This window comes from Nerophis ophidion, linkage group LG02, assembly GCF_033978795.1.
Source record: "Nerophis ophidion isolate RoL-2023_Sa linkage group LG02, RoL_Noph_v1.0, whole genome shotgun sequence".
Classification (NCBI taxonomy): Eukaryota; Metazoa; Chordata; class Actinopteri; order Syngnathiformes; family Syngnathidae; genus Nerophis; species Nerophis ophidion.
In genome coordinates this window covers 27253623-27273053 of record NC_084612.1, presented here as the reverse complement: position 1 = coordinate 27273053, position 19431 = coordinate 27253623, and the positions used below count along the sequence as shown (strand labels likewise).

At 39.3% G+C, this 19431-nt stretch overlaps 1 protein-coding gene across 1 annotated transcript in view; it reads right to left on the bottom strand.

Moving 5' to 3' along the window:
• Positions 1-4485: 4485 nt before the first annotated feature.
• Positions 4486-19431, bottom strand: part of qser1 (glutamine and serine rich 1) — a 35090-nt gene continuing 20144 nt past the window's right edge. Inside the window, exons 4-13 of the mRNA XM_061880578.1 lie at positions 16246-19401; positions 13229-13533; positions 13025-13141; positions 9540-9673; positions 9274-9464; positions 8535-8672; positions 8362-8459; positions 7964-8110; positions 6750-6845; positions 4486-6678 (exon numbers count right to left, since the gene is read on the bottom strand). Of these exons, the coding sequence (XP_061736562.1) occupies positions 6544-6678; positions 6750-6845; positions 7964-8110; positions 8362-8459; positions 8535-8672; positions 9274-9464; positions 9540-9673; positions 13025-13141; positions 13229-13533; positions 16246-19401 (4517 nt within the window). The 3' untranslated portion in view covers positions 4486-6543. The remainder of the gene's footprint in view (positions 6679-6749; positions 6846-7963; positions 8111-8361; positions 8460-8534; positions 8673-9273; positions 9465-9539; positions 9674-13024; positions 13142-13228; positions 13534-16245; positions 19402-19431) is intronic.

The following is a 19431-nucleotide window of genomic DNA, read 5'->3' as shown; positions in this document are numbered from 1 at the left end:
TTAATCTTGATATGTAGCAAAGCGTTTTCAAAATTTTAGAGCCCAGGAGAATATTCCAACAGCTAATGGGCATCTTAATAAACAAACAATCCTATTTGCATGTCAAATGTAGTGACTTTTTAAAACCAGTAGATGGCCATTACAAAACACTGACACAGTATATCAGTGCTGTGACCATACAGGTAGTGAGTGTGCCATAGACTCACTCAGGCATCACTTACCCATCACTACTACTTACTGTAAACACTAAAGTTGGTTTGGATGTTATTATTCTTATTAATATTAGTTATAATAGTAATGTATTTTTTTCCTCCTGGTGACGTTGTACATTTGCCAAGCTTTTTCTTAAAGGCACATTAAGCATGTGTGCCCCAATTTTAAAAAAGCACACAAAAAACAGGCAATCATCAGATATTGTGCACAAAATGATAAAGTTACCTCATAAAGCAGGGACATTTTTTCAGCATTACATTGACTGGCGTGCTTATGGTATTTAATCATTAGGAAGGTTTTGTAACGTTGCATTTATGCAAACTATCAATATTATACAAAAACACATTGTAACAGGGCGTGATCACAAAGACATGTCTCTTTTGGGGATTTACTGTCACACACACATGACAGAAATAGGCTAAAGCAAGTGGCAGGTAGAGAATATGACGTCTGCTCTAAATTAGTTTTGCTTACAATTTCGTTGTACAATGTACAATGACAATAAAGATATATTCTATTCTAGAATGTGACGTCTGCTCGAATGGACTCCAGACATGTGTGCTTGAAGGTTAGATGTTGCAACTCCTAATGTGTCATCTTAGAAGCGTCAATGGGACATGCTTAAACCTTTAGTACAGTGGTTCTTAACCTGGGTTCGATGAGTCGGCCTCAAGTCCACCGCGGAGGTCAAGAGTAAGACACACCTGACTCATCGTTTGAATAAAAACTTCTCCCTATCAGCGTTATTATGAATACCCCAAAAGAATGTTCCCTCTAATTTGTTCTGAGTTCATGCACTGTGTTGGTTTTGTTCTTTGAACAAGGTGATGTTTATGCACGGTTCATTTTGTGCACCAGTAAAAAAAAAACATACAGTGGGGCAAAAAAGTATTTAGTCAGCCACCGATTGTGCAAGTTCTCCCACTTAAAATGATGACAGAGGTCTGTAATTTTCATCATAGGTACACTTCAACTGTGAGAGACAGAATGTGAAAAAAAATCCAGGAATTCACATTGTAAGAATTTAAAATAATTTATTTGTAAATTGTTATTTGTAATAAGTGTTTGGTCAACCATTCAAAGCTCTCACTGATGGAAGGAGGTTTTGGCTCGAAATCTCACGATACATGGCCCCATTCATTCTTTCCTTAACACGGATCAATCGTCCTGTCCCCTTAGCAGAAAAACAGCCCCAAAGCATGATGTTTCCACCCCCATGCTTTACAGTATGTATGGTGTTCTTGGGACGCAACTCAGTATTCTTTTCCTCCAAACACGACGAGTTGAGTTTATACCAAACAGTTCTCTTTTGGTTTCATCTGACCACAGGACATTCTCTCAATCCTCTGCTGTATCATCCATGTATCCATTTTGGTATAAACTCAACTGGTCGTGTTTGGAGGAAGAATACTGAGTTGCATCCCAAGAACACCATATCTACTGTGAAGCATGGGGGTGGAAACATCATGTTTTGGGGCTGTTTTTCTGCTAAGGGGACAGGACGATTGATCCGTGTTAAGGAAAGAATGAATGGGGCCATGTATCGTGACATTTTGAGCCAAAACCTCCTTCCATCAGTGAGAGCTTTGAATGGTTAAGCAAATACTTATTTTCCACCAAAATGTACAAATAAATTCTTTAAAATTCCTACAATGTGAATTCCTTGATTTTTTTTACATTCTGTCTCTCACAGTTGAAATGCACCTATGATTAAAATTACAGACCTCTGTCATCATTTTAAGTGGGAGAACTTGCACAATCGGTGGCTGACTAAATACTTTTTTGCCACACTGTAACTTCGTCTTGATTTTGAAAGAAAAAAAAAACAAAAACATTTTATTTTTCAGTAAGGAAGGATTCGGTGGATGCACATATGAAACAGGTGGGGTTCGGTACCTCCAACAAGGTTAAGAACCACTGCTTTAGTAACAAGAAAAAAAAGGCCTGACCACACCATCACACTTACAGCTCTTGAGGTCTAATTCCTTCCAGTCACAAATGAGCCCCTCTCCCACTTTAGAACAATGCAGTGCATTCAAATTAATCTAGAAAGCTGTCCTGCATGTCTTGACCGGTTTGACCAGTAGAGGAATGGTGGACTGATTCTCGCCTCCTATTGAGGACAGAGGCTCGTCTCTATCATCAGCACAGAGACATATTTGTTTTACAGTCATTTTTCCATTGTCGCTGCTCTATGATGGTCATGTTTCATTCAACAGGCTAGTTCCCACTGAATAGTTTTCTCATGAGAACCAGTCAAGAAGAATTTGGCAGAATTTTTTTTACTTACAGTAATGCATTATAACTAACATTCACTTATCATAGCTATGTAATGAAAAATATTTTAAAGTGGCGGCTCAACTTAAGTATTTTGAGATAAAAGCAACGTATTGGCTAGTTGTTATGCTTTAAATTGCAAGAACATTTTTGAGGTACAAGCATTCCTGCCATTAGTTGACAGTGCTGAAAAGATGAAGGGGATGATTTTCATTGAAAAATAGAAATCATCAAAAACATGACAACTTGGCGACAGTGGTCTGCAGCATACTGATGCAGAATGAGTCATAATGGCAGCTCAGGACGTCATTATCCAAACAGCAGACATTTATCCATGAAAACACGAAGAAGCTGCTGATGGTGTTTTTGAATGAGAAGGAGCTCGCAGGAAATACCGAAAAAGTCCACTCTCCAAGGTAAATTATACATTATTAGAAAATTACTTCATAAAACTACTGTAGTTGTTGGAAGTCCATTCTAGAGTATTGTTTCATACAATATTTCTGATGTAAAATATTTTTAGAGCCAAGTAGCAATGGGAGATGCAAGTGTTTTGTGTTAAGAGCTACGTCACATAACCAATTAAGCTCTTAAATTGAGGTACTAATGTACCTCCAAATTCTGTGATTAAAAAAACAAAACTATCTCAAACCTACAACTTTTTTGTTTTTAAAATATATTTTTGGAATGAAATGTGCTATTTTTCAGTGTTTACATTTTAATTTTAAGTTTTTTTTTTTAAACAATTCAAACAAAAAAATAAAAATTAAATAAAGATTTTCAACATATTAGGCACACCTGCACAATAAAATGGCATTAAATACAAAAACTGTATCACAAATTGATTATTGTATGATTAACACTGTCAGAGAGGTATTCATATCACAATATGCTAATTTTTGTGGATGTAGCAAAGACCTAATTGTTTTCTTAAAATGGAGGATGGCCCTGCGATGAAGTGGCGACTTGTCCAGGGTGTACACCGCCTTCCGCCCGAATGCAGCTGAGAGAGGCTCCAGCGACCCCCCGCGACCCCAAAAGGGACAAGCGGTAGGAGATGGATGGATGAATGGAAAATGGTTGATGATAGGATACACTAGTCGTTTATAACCAGTTAGTATGCTTTTTTCTTATTTAGCAAACAAACCATAATATCATAAGTATAATTTAAAATGATACAAATGTATATTACAAGCTTGCATAAGTGGTGCTTTGCTTGGTGTTACAAAACAGAAAATAAATAGTACACGTTGCTCTTTATTTTCAAACTGCATCTTGATAAGACCAACAAAGTAAGATAAAACTTTTGCCTAAAAGTGACATAAAGACTCCAGTATTGATAAAATAAAAGTCATGAACAAAAATATTTACGTCTGTGAAAAATACATCTATTCATCGATTAAAATGGGAGCTATACAAATGAGTATAAAGACAGCTTTATTCGACCCTCAGAAGAAAACAATATTCATCATAAAAATGTGGGGTTTTGTAGCACAGGAATAGATACAGTTTAGCTAGCTGCTGTTTTTATACAAAATGTACACATGTACAAACACACACACATATATATATATATATATATATATATATATATATATATATATATATATATATATATACACACACACATACATACACATATATATATACAAATATATATATATATGTATACATATACATACACACATATATATACATATATGTACAGTATATTTATATCTATGTATATGTATACATATATATACACACACATACATACATATATATATTATATATATATATATGTATGTGTATACATATATACACACACACACACACACACACACACACACACACACACACACACACACACATATATACATGTGTGTGTATATATATATATATATATATATATATATATATATATATATATATATATATATATATATATATATATATATATATATATATATATATATATACACACACAGTGGGGCAAAAAAGTATTTAGTCAGCCACCGATTGTGCAAGTTCTCCCACTTAAAATGATGACAGAGGTCTGTAATTTTCATCATAGGTACACTTCAACTGTGAGACAGAATGTCAAAAAAAAAAATCCAGGAATTCACATTGTTGGAATTTTAAAGAATGTATTTGTAAATTATGGTGGAAAATAAGTATTTGGTCAATAACAAAAATTCAACTCAATACTTTGTAATATAACCTTTGTTGGCAATAACAGAGGTCAAACGATTACTATAGGTCTTTACCAGGTTTGCACACACAGTAGCTGGTATTTTGGCCCATTCCTCTAAGCAGATCTTCTCGAGAGCAGTGATGTTTTGGGGCTGTCGCCGAGCAACAGGGACTTTCAACTCCCTCCGAAGATTTTCTATGGGGTTGAGGTTTGGAGACTGGCTAGGCCACTCCAGGACTTTCAAATGCTTCTTACGGCGCCACTCCTTTGTCACCCGGGCGGTGTGTTTGGGATCATTGTCATGTTGGAAGACCCAGCCACGTTTCATCTTCAAAGCTCTCACCGATGGAAGAAGGTTTTGGCTCAAAATCTCATGATACAAGGCCTCATTCATTCTTTCCTCAACACTGATCAATCGTCCTGTCCCCTTAGCAGAAAAACAGCCCCAAAGCGTGATGTTTCCACCCCCATGCTTCACAGTAGGTGTGGTGTTCTTGGGATGTAACTCAGTATTCTTCTTTCTCCAAACACGACGAGTTTAGTTTGTACCAAAATGTTCTGTTTTGGTTTCATCTGACCACATCACATTCCCACAATCCTCTGCTGTATCATCCATGTGCTCTCTGGCAAACTTCAGACGGGCCTGGACATGCACTGGCTTAAGCAGAGGGGATACATCTGGCACTGCAGGATTTGATTCCCTGTCGGCGTAGTGTGTTACTAATGGTAACCTTTGTTACTTTGGTCCCAGCTCTCTGCAGGTCATTCACCAGGTCCCCCCGTGTGGTTCTGGGATTTTTGCTCACCGATCTCATGATCATTTTGACCCCACGGGATGAGATCTTGCGTGGAACCCCAGATCGAGGGAGATTATCAGTTGTCTTGTATGTCTTTCATTTTCTGATAATAGCTCCCACAGTTGTGTTTTTCACACCAAACTGCTTGCCTATTGTAGATTCAATCTTCCCAGTCTGGTGCAGGTCTACAATTCTTTTCCTGGTGTCCTTCAACGGCTCTTTGGTCTTGGCCATAGTGAAGTTTGGAGTCTGACTGTTTGAGGCTGTGGACAGGTGTCTTTTATACAGATAACGACTTCAAACAGGTTCCTATTAATACAGGTAACGAGTGGAGGACAGAAGAACTTCTTAAAGAAGAAGTTAAAGGTCTGTGAGAGCCAGAGATCTTCCTTGTTTGAAGTGACCAAAAACTTATTTTCCACCATAATTTACAAATAAATTCTTTAAAATTCCTACAATGTGAATTCCTGGATTTTTTTTTTCACATTCTGTCTCTCACAGTTGAAGTGTACCTATGATGAAAATTACAGACATCTGTCATCATTTTAAGTGGGAGAACTTGCACAATCGGTGGCTGACTAAATACTTTTTTGCCCCACTGTATATATATATACACACACACATGCATGGGCACGTGTGAGTTGGCACTCTGAAAAAGGGATGTTTGACAAACCGTATATAACTAAGATTATATATAATAGATTTTTCTTTGTGCAATCTATCAGCTTCTCTCTAGTTGTGCCTACTTGTCAAAGTGATAAAACTAGTTAACTTTGTAGGCCACATACTTTGCATCTTATCGAGTGTTAATACTTATCCAGCCAAAAACAAATACAAACTGGAACTCCATGACAGAGACCAGTAACAGGAAACGTGTGGCTGCAAACTAAGACAAACTAGGAGAAGCTTATTGAGGAAAATACACCCAAAAAGTCATTGAACGGTGCTTTTTGCTGACACTAACCTTTACGGGGTCCTATTAAGGCCTCAGCCACTCTTGAGCAGACATATAGGTAGGACAGCCTTCGGAGTCCTTGTTTAAATACATTCCATCACTATGTTTTTGTCTTTTTGAATCCATCATCGGCAGGCCAGCTGCACTTGATTGATCAGCTCCTCAAAACGATTAAAAAGCCCTTCCACCCACGCTAAATTCTGCAGATACTTTTGCACAGTTTCCTGCTGCCCCTGTTCTCCCGCCTGCACCCGCAGGACCTGCACAACAAGCATCACCACGTTAATTTATTAAAAGAGTTCTCGTGATATACGTGTGTTAAAAGGCTCACCTCGTCCTTACACATGAGGTATGTGTGGTACTTGTAGTGTTGTAGAGAGTGATACAGAGAAAACCAGTGGCTTTTCTGCTGATCCACCGTGTACTCCTGGAGAAGGAAAGTGAAAAGTATTAAATGGTGTGCTATGGCGCACTCTGCTGGACAAAAGATAAGGATACAGCTGCAGTACAAATAGCCAAAAAGAGTAATTTTTGGAAAGTTTGTCTATCGTTCACAATCATTATGAAAGACATGATGGCGGATGTTTTAAAAAAAAAAAGCATTCTAAATATATATATATATAAGTCTGCCTACAGCAGAGCCAATGGGAGGTCCTCTATTCCGCCCATGAAAACCAAAAATAACATCCAAAAAGCACCAACAATACTCCATTACATTTCGGAACTTGAATATTAACCAAGTATTAGTAAAAAAAAGTATTATAAGCGCTAGCGCAGACAAACTATTTATAGCGGCGCTGTGATCGACTGATCAGCTGCTTCCTTGCTTATCAAACTTTATTGTAGATCATAAATCATGCCTCTCACCTGCATAGCAGAAGCAAAAGAATGTATTCCTACAAGTTGGTACGCTTTGACAGCCAATTTAGACGTAAACGACACGAAAAGACGCTTTGTTCCACCCACCTTTGCAAGCATTAAGAGTCATTCTTTCATCTGAATGGGAATATATGAACATCCTAGAAGTCATAATGTAAAACAGCAGACATTGTGCAGTAAGTGATATTTGATTATGTTTGTTGGCTCTCATGAAGTCTGAGTAATAACCAGTGACCTTGTTTAAAAAATAAGCGATGCGTTTTTGAATTTAATGCAACACGTATGTTTGAAATGAGCAAAGTACATACATATAAAATGCCATTATAACTGTGCCCATTACTACATTACATATAAACTTACATCATGTACATGAAGCCTTAATGGAGGTGTTAAGATGTTTTTTTTTAAAGGGCTTTATAGGTAGAATAGAGCTGTTCCCATAAGCTCCATTGTAAGCGGACTTTTGATTGCATCTATTTCATATTTAGAATGCATTTTGAAAAAAAATACATCCATCTGCATGTCTTTCAATGATTGTAAATGATAGGCAACATTTATAACAAGTACAGTTACCCTGCCCTTTTAAGATTTAAAAAAAAAATCATCTATCTAATTGAAAAGCACTGACAGTTAATAAAACAATGCTGTCAAAACACACAAGCCCACCTGTGGTACTTTGTTAGGCAACTTGTAAGGCTTCATGGTCTTCTTACTGTAGGCTTTCCCACTGAGACGCACTTTAAAGATAGGTGCCTCCCCATCCTTTTTCAACTCCGTCACCACGGAGATCTCTGGGCAGCTGTCCAGTGACGTCTAAAGATGACAAAAAACCTGCATTGTTCTCTCACAAGCAACAATAGAATGTTTCTTTTTATTTTCATAGTTTATATCGAACATGAGCACATTTACAACACAATACATTACACAGTATCATATCACTTTACATCGCATCATGTCCGAAAAGGAGTAGGAAGAAGCAAAGCTTATTTAATCCTACCCCTTTCCCACGTCAGCGCACCCACAAATACATACATTCATCTACTGACTTTCAAAAGCAAACCCACCTTAAGGACTTGCCCAATGTGCAGTTTGTGAAGCAAGCGTTTCCTGTTGTCACTGATCAACTCGTCCATTCTTCTCATATGTGGCAGCAACAACTCATCTGTACGTGTGACAATACACGCTGGGTCAGACTTGCAGCTGGAGACCACACTTTTGTTTTAGTTTGGTAAATTACCATTCCTTCTTTCAAGTTCGGTCATCACACTTTCGTCGAGGATAAAGCTGATGAGCAGCTCCACGAAGCTCTTGAAAGTGTCCTTCATGGTTCTTGTGTTGAGAAGTCGTGAAGCAAAAGGCACAGGAGGGTTTAAGTCTGGAGAAAAGAAAGCAGCAAATTTAAAACACATTCCTACATAAAGTTGTCAAACTGAGAACAATAAAACTTTACAATAAAACTTCTATCTTTACCAAATACTGTAACTAAGACTCAGGGTGAGGCGGCATTTTGCCACTACGGCCCCCACCTGTGGAACAGTCTGCCGGAAAGCCTCAGGATTGCAGACACTTAATATTTTTATGAAAAAGGATAAAGAAACACATTTTTAATCAGGCTTTTTACTGATCATGTTTAACTCTTATCATTTGTATTTTAAACGTGTTATTTTCCATTTCATTAATTGCTAATAGTATTACTATCATTCTGTCAATTCTGTTTTTAATAAGGTGTTATTTATATTTTATTTTGAGATATATTGTACAATATGTTTCATGCTATTGTTTTGGATGATGTTATTTAAGTAATTATGCAGTGTGGACGTCTTAAATGTTGGGTTTTTCCTCAATCCTCAGTGCCATGCCACGTTTTTTTAATAGTGTACATGAGTGTTTGTATGTGGGTTTTTATATCTCTTCTTACTTTTTATTGTGTTGCCATTTGTTCGTGCATGGAAAGTGCTATGTAAATAATTTTCTACCATCTTCATCAGCTTCTTCTGCAGAGGATGATCCCGAGGCAGTGGGCGACAAGGCCTCCTTCCATTTCCGCCTCTTCTTGGGCGGTGGCTCTGCTCTTGGCTTGAGAGGTTTGATGGGCCGAAGATTCTGGGTATGAGACTGGCAAAGAGGGGCAGCTGTCAAGCCCAGCAGAGTCTTCACCTGAAAACCTCTGTGAAACAGACCAAAAGATGACATCTCTGCCGGAAACAACCCTCTGCTCTCAGAGGTCATAGTCATAGCTCACCTTAACGAGTTCATAGGCTTGCAGCGTGGCTTCCGACTGCACACACGGACATACTCTCTTTTGTTCACAGTGTCCAGAAACTTCACATAGACTCTCTGGTACATGGTCTTGGCATCACCAAAGTATCCCAGATACTACACACAAACAGCACAAACAATGTTATATAGGCGACTAAACTAGTCTTGGATGACCACAATGTACACCAACTGATATCTTGTGGATCGTCTCAAACATTCCATTAGACAAGGGAATGAAGGCACAATCATAAATATATTTTTTTAAGTAGTATAAGTATGTCACGTTAAGTAACATTTCAAAACAAATTACTACGGGTCATAGGTCGACTGTTGGTCAGATTTTAAAATCTATCCTACATGAAATCATTTAAACGATATTAAAAAATAACACATTTCAATCTGTTCCAGTGTCAAGCGGCCTGGTAAGAAAATTTTTTTAACTGTAGTATATATGTATGGGCAAGTTTTCAGGAACATGTTGATAATTTAACAACTACAGGTGAGGAAATTAGGAATTTGGACGATTCTGAATTGATGGACAAATGCTCAAATATGTATAATTTACGTATGTTAAATGGGGTGTTTCAAAACAAAACAAGAACACCTTGGGCTATTTTTTTTTACCCTTAGTGGTTTTAAAGATCATATACTTTTTAAAAGTGTCTATATTTTTCACAACTACTAAACATACTGGATAAAAATTGCTTGTTGGCCAGAGGAATTTGTTTGGTGTTCAAGCTTGTCACTCACCACTGTCAGCCCCTTTAAAAAATCAATACAGACTGTTTTAAAATGCAGATCAAATGCAGACTCATGGGGTAGGGAGAAAAAGGGGACAAGCTATGCAAGTCGCGGTGATAAGTTAGCTTGAATGTAAAGCAGTAAAAAGATAAAATAAATGGTTTGAACACTTCAACAAAAGTAACTAGAACAGCGTTACAACAGTATCTACAATATAATAATAGCACCAGGGGTGTCCAACTCACTTTAGCTCAGGGGCCATACGAAAGAAAATCTATTTCCAAGTGGGCCGGACTGGTAAAATCATGGCATGGTAATTTAAAAATAATTCAGATTGTTTCTTTGTTTAAAAATAAACCAAGCACATTCTGAAAATTTACAAATCATACTTTTTACACTTAAATGTTGCGCTTAATAGTATGCTATCTTCATTTGTGATAATGTTCATCAGTGAAATAGGTGGAAATGAGTCTGGCAGTTTTAAAATGCTCCTATTGGTGTTTATTTTTAATCTATCAGAAGATGAATTGAATAATAATATCACAATCAAATTACACGGTTTTATTAATGTAATTTTCCGAAGCCGATGTACAAACGTCATGTGGTATATTCTGTACATATGTAGTATAATCTACAACAAAACTTGTGAATTTGGACTCATTTCATTATAACACACAAGAAGTTAGAAAGGGATACATATTATTTTTGCATATTTATGTGCACCCACAAAATGTACAACACGAAAGTTAAAGATTATCAAAAGCATTTTTGGGGGGTAGAAATGTCACAAGTTTTATTACCAACAACATATTTGACAATGAAATAATGAAAGTAACAATCCACATTTTGTACCATTTCTATCACTAATAAGCATGTAGTGTCCAAACAAAGAAGTGTTGTCTCTATTCTCGTGTCTTAATACGGCACATAACTGCGCCACCTCTGAAGTCATGCACACTATTGCAACAGGGGATGCAAAAAAATTGCTATTTTGACATCTAGTGGACACATTTGGAACAGCAGTTTTTTTATTCAGAAATTTCAGCTATACTTTGCAAACTCATCTCACGGGATGTGCATTTATCACTTCTGATTTAAACGATATATTAATCATTTACAATATAGTAATTAAAGATGCATAAATAATTGATTTATAATTTAATCATAGCTCCTGAATTGTAATCAAATCATGTAATGCCCAAAGATTCCCAACACTATTGACAAACGTATGAATGTAAAAAGGTAACTACGTATTTCAAAATAAAACAAAACATCTTGTTAAGGTCACCTCTCGTTTGCGCTTAAAAAGCACTGCACACACCACATAGGGTAAAATCAATAATCCAATTTTAAAAGTTAAGTTAAAGTTGAAGTACCAATGATTGTCACACACACACTACAGTAAATGTGCCAAATTTGTCCTCTGCATTTGACCCATCTCCTTGTTCACCCCCTGGGAGGTGACGGGAGCAACGGGCAGCAGCGGTACCACGCCCAGGAATCATTTTTGGTGATTTAACCCCCAATTCCAACCCTTGATGCTGAGTGCCAAGCAGGGAGGTAATGGGTCCCATTTTTTTTATAGTATGACTCGGCCGGGGTTTGCACCCACAACCTGCTGATCTCAGAGCAGACACTCCAACCACTAGGCCAGTGGTTCTCAAATGGGGTTACACGTACCCCAGGGGGTACTTGAAGGTATGCCAAGGGGTACGTTAGATTTTTTTTAAATATTCTAAAAATAGCAACAATCCAAAAATCCTTTATAAATATATTTATTGAATAATACAAAATATGAATGTAAGTTCAAAAACTGTGAAAAATATTCAGTGTTGACAGCTAGATTTTTTGTGGACATGTTCCATAAATATTGATGTTAAAGATTTAATTTTTGGTTAAGAAATGTTTAGAATTAAGTTCATGAATCCAGATGGATCCTTATTACAATCCACAAAGAGGGCACTTTAAATTGATGATTACTTCTATGTGTAGAAATCTTTATTCATAATTGAATCACTTGTTTATTTTTCAACACATTTTTAGTTATTTTTATGTGTTTATTTCCAAATAGTTCAAGAAAGACCACTACAAATGAGCAATATTTTGTACTTTTATACAATTTAATAAATCAGAAATTGATGACATAGTGCTGTATTTTGACTTCTTTATCTCTTTTTTTCAACCAAAAATGATTCGCTCTGATTAGGGGGTACTTGAATTAAAACATTTTTTACAGGGGGTACATCACTGAAAAAAGGTTGAGAACCACTGCACTAGGCCACTGAGAAGGCATATGTATATATATATATATATATATATATATATATAGCATCGAGCCTTGGACTTTTCAAAGTATGGCACAGTGAGCCCCCGTCAGAAATTATATCACCATTAGGGCCTACCCTTAGCCATTATAGACTTATTTTCTGGAGCACATTTTCTGGTAATTCCAGACGCTCTTATCTATAACTAGAACATTTTTTTTTCTTTTTTCCTAAACATCACTTAAGTTAGTTTAGCATGTAAAAAAAAAAAAGTTTCCTTAATTTTCTCAAGCTGCTACACCTGCAATAGAGGAGGCCCACCTCACAGTCTGAAAGCCTTGTTCAAACAAGTCACCTGCTCGCTAGTTAAGCGTGACGTTAAGCATAATGATGGTTAGATCTCCTAAATTTTAGTGGCTTTCAAGATATATTTTTATTTCAATTGTTACCCATGTTCACTTACACTGTTAGTAGCCGAAAACACTCGCTTCCCGTCTCTTAACTCTGGCACAAATTTCTGCAGCAGAGCCTTCTGGACTTTCCAAATGGCAGGAGGCTCACTTCCTGATCGCATAGTTTCCTGATAACAGAGCACAGTGCATGTTATCTACAAGTAAGATTTGATTAATTTTCTGGCTAAAAGCCTAAACACTTGCATATGTTATACCTTTAAGGTCTCAATATCCTCCTTTCTCACAACAAACTCGTCTCTCTCCCGGTACATTCCTTCACCTCCACTGTCCGACAGCTCCTCATCAGTCAGTCCCTCAATGGCCACACTTGTCAGCTGTACAGCGAGCTGGCCAGGTGGCATCTCTTTGGGCTGCTGCCTGGTCGTGGTAGTGATTCCTGTGACAACCGCGTTTGGTGTTTGGGTGGAAGTAGATATGGGTGGAGGGCAGGTTTCTGTGATGTTGAATGTCACAGCGGGGACTTGGAGTGGTTTTAGTATCGAAATGGGGACCTGGTTTTCTGGAGGAGGATTAAATGTATGCATTAACATGCTAAACATCGATCATTTTTCTTGATTCACCAATTTTAGTCTTGAAGAGTCAAATATATCAGCAGCAAGTTCAGAAAATAAAGAAAAAACGGTTTTCAAACCTGCTAAGATTGTGCATCTAAAATAGTAGGTTGGGACCCCCCGATATGGTGGGGACAGGTGTCAGCATGAGTGAAAAAGGGATTTCAATTATTAGCGCCATTATGAATTTATGGCTGAACGATACACAAGCTTCCAGCAAGGTAGCAGCAGTGCTCAAATTAATCAACAGGCTAGCCAGAAAATATGACAAACTCTATTTAGGGTTTACTCTAAATGTGGTAGATAACAAATACATATTATAAGCTTAAGAAGAATCAGCTCTTTATTTAGAGCAAATGCAAGTGCATTAAAAAGGCAGATAAATAGATAACTACCAGGTTCTCAATGGCAGTTCAATTGAAGAGAGTGGAAAATTATAGACACAAAAATAATTGAGAACAACTGTGTTAAGCCAATTTTGTTATTTTTAAAGGCCTACTGAAATGAGATTTTCTTATTTAAACAGGGATAGCAGGTCCATTCTATGTGTCATACTTGATCATTTCGCGATATTGCCATATTTTTGCTGAAAAGGATTTAGTAGAGAACATCGACGATAAACATCGCAACTTTTGGTCGCTAATAAAAAAGCCTTGCCTGTACCGGAAGTAGCAGACGATGTGCGCATGACGTCACTGGTTGTAGAGCTCCTCACATCCGCACATAGTTTACAATCATGGCCACCAGCAGCTACAGCGAGTCGGAACGAGAAAGCGACAATTTCCCCATTAATTTGAGCGAGGATGAAAAATTTGTGGACGAGGATAGTGAGAGTGAAGGACTAGAAGAAAACATATATAAATTACCGTATTTTTCGGAGTATAAGTCGCTCTGGAGTATAAGTCGCACCGTCCGAAAATGCATAATAAAGAAAAAAACATATATAAGTCGCACTGGAGTATATGTCACATTTTTGGCGGAATTTTTTTTGATAAAACCAAACACCAAGAATAGACATTTGAAAGGCAATTTAAAATAAATAAAAACTAGTGAACAACAGGCTGAATAAGTGTACGATATATGACGCATAAATAACCAACAGAGAAGGTGCCTGGTATGTTAACGTAACATATTATGGTGAGAGTCATTCAAATAACTATAACATATAGAACATGCTATACGTTTACCAAACAATCTGTCACTCCTAATCGCTAAATCCCATGAAATCTTAAACTTCTAGTCTCTTACGTGAATGAGCTAAATAATAAATGGTAAATAGGTTATACTTGTAAAGCGCTTTTCTACCTTCAGGGTACTCAAAGCGCTTTGACACTATTTCCACATTCACCCATACACACACACATTCACACACTGATGGCGGGAGCTGCCATGCAAGGCCCTAACCACGAACCATCAGGAGCAAGGGCGAAGTGTCTTGCTCAAGGACACAACAGGCGTGACGAGGTTGGTAGAAGGTGGGGATTGAACGGCCACTCTCCCAACCTCGCCACGCCGTCCCCAACCGCGCCACGACGTTATTTGATATTTTATGGTAATGTGTTAATAATTTCACACATAAGTTGCTCCTGAGAATAAGTCGCACCCCTGGCCAAACTATGAAAAAAATTGCGACTTATAGTCCGAAAAATACGGTAATTAAAAAAAAAGACAAGGGCAGTGGGAGCGATTCAGACGTTATTAGACACATTTAGTAGGATAATTCTGGAAAATCCCTTATCTGCTTATTGCGTTACTAGTGTTTTAGTGAGATTATATAGTCATACCTGAAAGTCGGAGGGGTTTGGTGTCCGCCAGTGTCTCTGAGGAAAGCCACGGAGGAGCCAAGAGTCCACAGCTGCCTCTTTGACAGCTGCAGGAGGAACGACACAAGCTCCGCTCATGTCTACGATAAGAGCCGACTTATTACAACAATTTTCTCACCGAAACCTGCCGGTTGACATGTGGTAGAGAACCATGTTCACTTGACCGCTCTGTTCCATATTAAAGCTTCACCGTCATCTTTAGGGAATGTAAAAAAAAAAAAAAAAACACCGGCTGTGTTTGTTTTGCTACAGCCGACCACAATACACCGCTTTCCAGCAACATCTTCTTTGTAGTCTCCATTATTAATTGAACAAATTGCAAAAGATTCAGCAACACAGATGTCCAGAGAACTGTGTGATTATGCAATTAAAGCAGACTACTTATAGCTTGGATCGGGCTGGAAGAACATGTCCGCTGCAACCGGTGACATCACGCGCACGTGTCATCATTCCGCGACGTTTTCAACAGGATACGTCGCGGGAAACTTAAAGTTGCAATTTAGTAAACTAAACCGGCCGTATTGGCATGTGTTGCAATGTTAAGATTTCATCATTGATATATAAACTATCAGACTGCGTGGTCGGTAGTAGTGGGTTTCAGTAGGCCTTTAAAGACTCAATGAATAGCCTCTGTTTCAATAAATGAAACAGAGGCTGGTATAAGCAGAAAACATGCTAAAATGTGTTTTTTGGCAAGTAGGGGAGGACGAGTCAGAGGAGTATTATGTCCTCGTAGGGGAACTCAATGTGCCACACTTTAAAAATGCCAGGTTTTGTAATTAATAGTTTTTAAGAATTAGAAAAGTATTGACAAATGTTGGCTAAGTGTTACTATACCTAGCTTGTTTTTCCGTTCTGAGAACTCATCAAGCGCAGAGAGTGCTGAGCTGATACTGTTCCTTAGCGCCTGGTTTCTTCCCGTATTCTCCTCTTCATCGGAGCTGAATGACGGTAGCGTCTCCAAATTCTTCTGTAGCTCGTCAGCCAAACGTTTCTGATGAGAGCTCACTCCCTGACTCTGCTGGGCAATCAGTGAACCTGGTACAGTTTGAATTTTGGGGGGTTCAATACTTGGTGGTGGTTTGGTCAAGACACCAGTCTTTTTGGGGCGACTAGTGTTTCTTGAAGCATTTGTAGGGGACTGTTGTTTGGGGCCAGATTTAATGAAGTCCAGGAAGGAGCCGATAAAACCGTTTTTCACCTCGGGTTGTTTCTCTTCCACTTCCCGAATTTTCTGCCTGATTCTTTCCTGCTGTGGACAACTATCATTTGTGCTTTGTGAGGCAGATGGGCTGGAATCACTGCCTCTAGAGTTCTGCCGCTTTGCCTGTACAGTGCGCTTGGCTGGTTTTGCTTGTACTATATCCTCACCCTTTATCAAAGACAGAGGGCAAACTTTCTTTTGGGGGAAGTCCTCAACACCTGGATTTTTCATTAGGCCGTTCTCAGTTGTGATACACTTTCCTTTGACACTGCTTTGCAAGCCTGACAGGTCATAAACGTGCCTGATTGAGTGGTAGTCGTTTTCAGAGCTCTCTCCATCTCCATTGGTGTCAAGATCAGAACTGTTGTGATGAACTGACAGTCCTTGGCGGTCTGTAGAGATCTGTGCTTCATTTAGCATCATAGTCATGGAGTTACTGCCTGTAAGGATTGTCTGCACTGTGGAGAAACTGGGTGACATGTGCGTTATATCCACCGTTTGAAAGTGATTCTTGGTATCGACAGAACCTGTCATTGCTACAATTTCAGCCTGGGTGGAGGATGCGGCTTTGACAAAGTCTTGCGGTGTGACACCACAAGCAGCCACAGTAGCAGCCAAGATGTCATCAACGTTTGATAAAATATTTCTCTCATCGGCTAGTAAGACAGAGTCTGGGAAGCAAAGAGAGTTAAGGGCAAATTGGTTCTTAGCATCATTTGACTGGTCATTAGCTGAATGGCTGTAGTGGTCTTTAGAGGAATCTGAGCACCCTGAGCTCTGCTCAGACACGACTGTAACTTGCTGACTTTCAGAGACACTGCGACAAAGCAGTTGTTCACGATCCATCTGAAGGTACTGCACATTAAAAGGGCTCAAACCTTGGGTTGATTGAAGGCCTTGTGCAGATACTACCTTTGAAGACATTTGAGCATTTTGCACAAGAGGCTGCTGGAGGAGATTCATCTGGCTGGGCTCCAAGAGAACCTGTGCGTTAGGGACAGTGATGCACTGGGTGTGGACTGCTGGGATATGGTCCTGGTGAGTTTGTTGTGACTCAGGTAATTTGATGTGGAGAGGCCGCTGCTTAAGTTCTGGACTCAGGAGTATATGTGAAGATACAAAACCAGAGTTATTTGTTTTTGGATCTGCATTTACCTGGCCATTGACAATGCTTAGGTGACTGTGATGCTGGCCCATGGAGCTCAACCTCTCGTGGTTAACATGTGCTGTGTTTAGCTGCGAGAGCTGGTCAGCAGAACGTGAACTGTCTTTGATGACGCTTTGCGTTTTGTGGAGGTCCTCCATTTTTGAAACAACATAGATTACATTGTTGTGAGCTGCCACAGTACCATTAATAGCAGAGCCCCCCATGGACGCCTGCTGGAGAGCCTGTAGGTCCTGTATAGAAAGTTCTTCAAGTGTTTGTTTGCCATACATTGGCTTTATGTCCCTTAATGATAATCTGATATTATTACTTAAAGCTTGGGAAGTTGAAGAGTAGGTAGCAGACACAGTCTCAGAAGTATGTGGAGTCTGCACTGTTACCTGCTGGGAAACTGTGCCAAGTGTTTTATGTCCCACAGAGGCTTGTATCTGAGTATAGTCATGTGCAGAAGTGGCTTGGTAAGAGTTATTCAAAGACGGTATTGTGGCATATTGCTGAGATTGAGTCACTGAGGCCTGCTCCTGTGACTCTGACGTATAAGCCACATTTGGGTCAGTGTGAGAGTGAGACGATGGGTAGCTACCTTGACACAAACCCTGGACTTCGACACCATACTGTTCTTGGCTCAGGCTTGGATTGGGAGAGAACAGAAGAGCTTGACTTACAGACGCCCCATTGGCAGACAGACTGGAGATGGAAGGCAATGTCTTGTATAAGGATGACAAATTGTCTGAAGAGGAATTGGCGGGCTCCGTCTGCGTATGTGGCGTGATATAGGTCTGAGACAGAGTGTTGGACATAAGGCTGGGTAGTTGCGCTGGTACCTGGTTAGCAATCACAGAGTTCTGCTTCTGAGAGAGGCTTTGATTCTCCTCACGGCCAACAAAAGTGAGTTTGGAGGAGCACTCTTTAGCTGTCGGGACTGTGGTGCAAGAATAACTATGAGTAAATGAGTCCACTTTGTGTTTTATGGCACTATTGACACCGTGGGAGGAATCAGTGTCTGTTGAAGGACTGCAAGATACCGAGGTATCGCACGATGAGTCTTGTCGGTAAGACATGGCCCCTTCCCCGACAGAACCATAGTAACTCTGTGAGGAGTCCTCAGAGTTTGGCGGCAGTTCTGAGGCTATGTGGCTGCTAGAAGGCCTCTGGTGGTGTTTGATCACGCTACATTCCCGCTGAAGTGCTCTCTCAACAGAGCCTGAGAAAACGGTGGCCCCGTAGGACTGCGAGGGACTTTGAGGGGCAGGGAGGGCTGCTGGTAGAAGGCTAAACTGTGGTTGCAGGAGATGGGGGGCTGACTCCTGGGCTGACCGATACGTGGAGGACTCAACTGGAAGAGCTGAGCCCGAAACGGGGCCAGTAAGATTGAAGGCCAGTGCTGTTGAAAGTATACTTTGACTGGGTTTGTGCTGGAGGATGGAATCGTTATGAGATAATAGGCCATTGATGGAAGTGCTGAAGGATGGTTCCTGGAGACCCAGTGCTGGGTTGGTGGAATAACTCCTGGAAGTGTACGGACCAGTGTGTTGATAAGTTGACAGAGCAGCCGGTGTAGGAAATGTGGTGGCAGAAGACAGAGCACCAGTCAAATACAGCTCCGTGGTGGAGGGGTTGGTACCTTAATTGCAGAATTGGGAAAAGCAATATG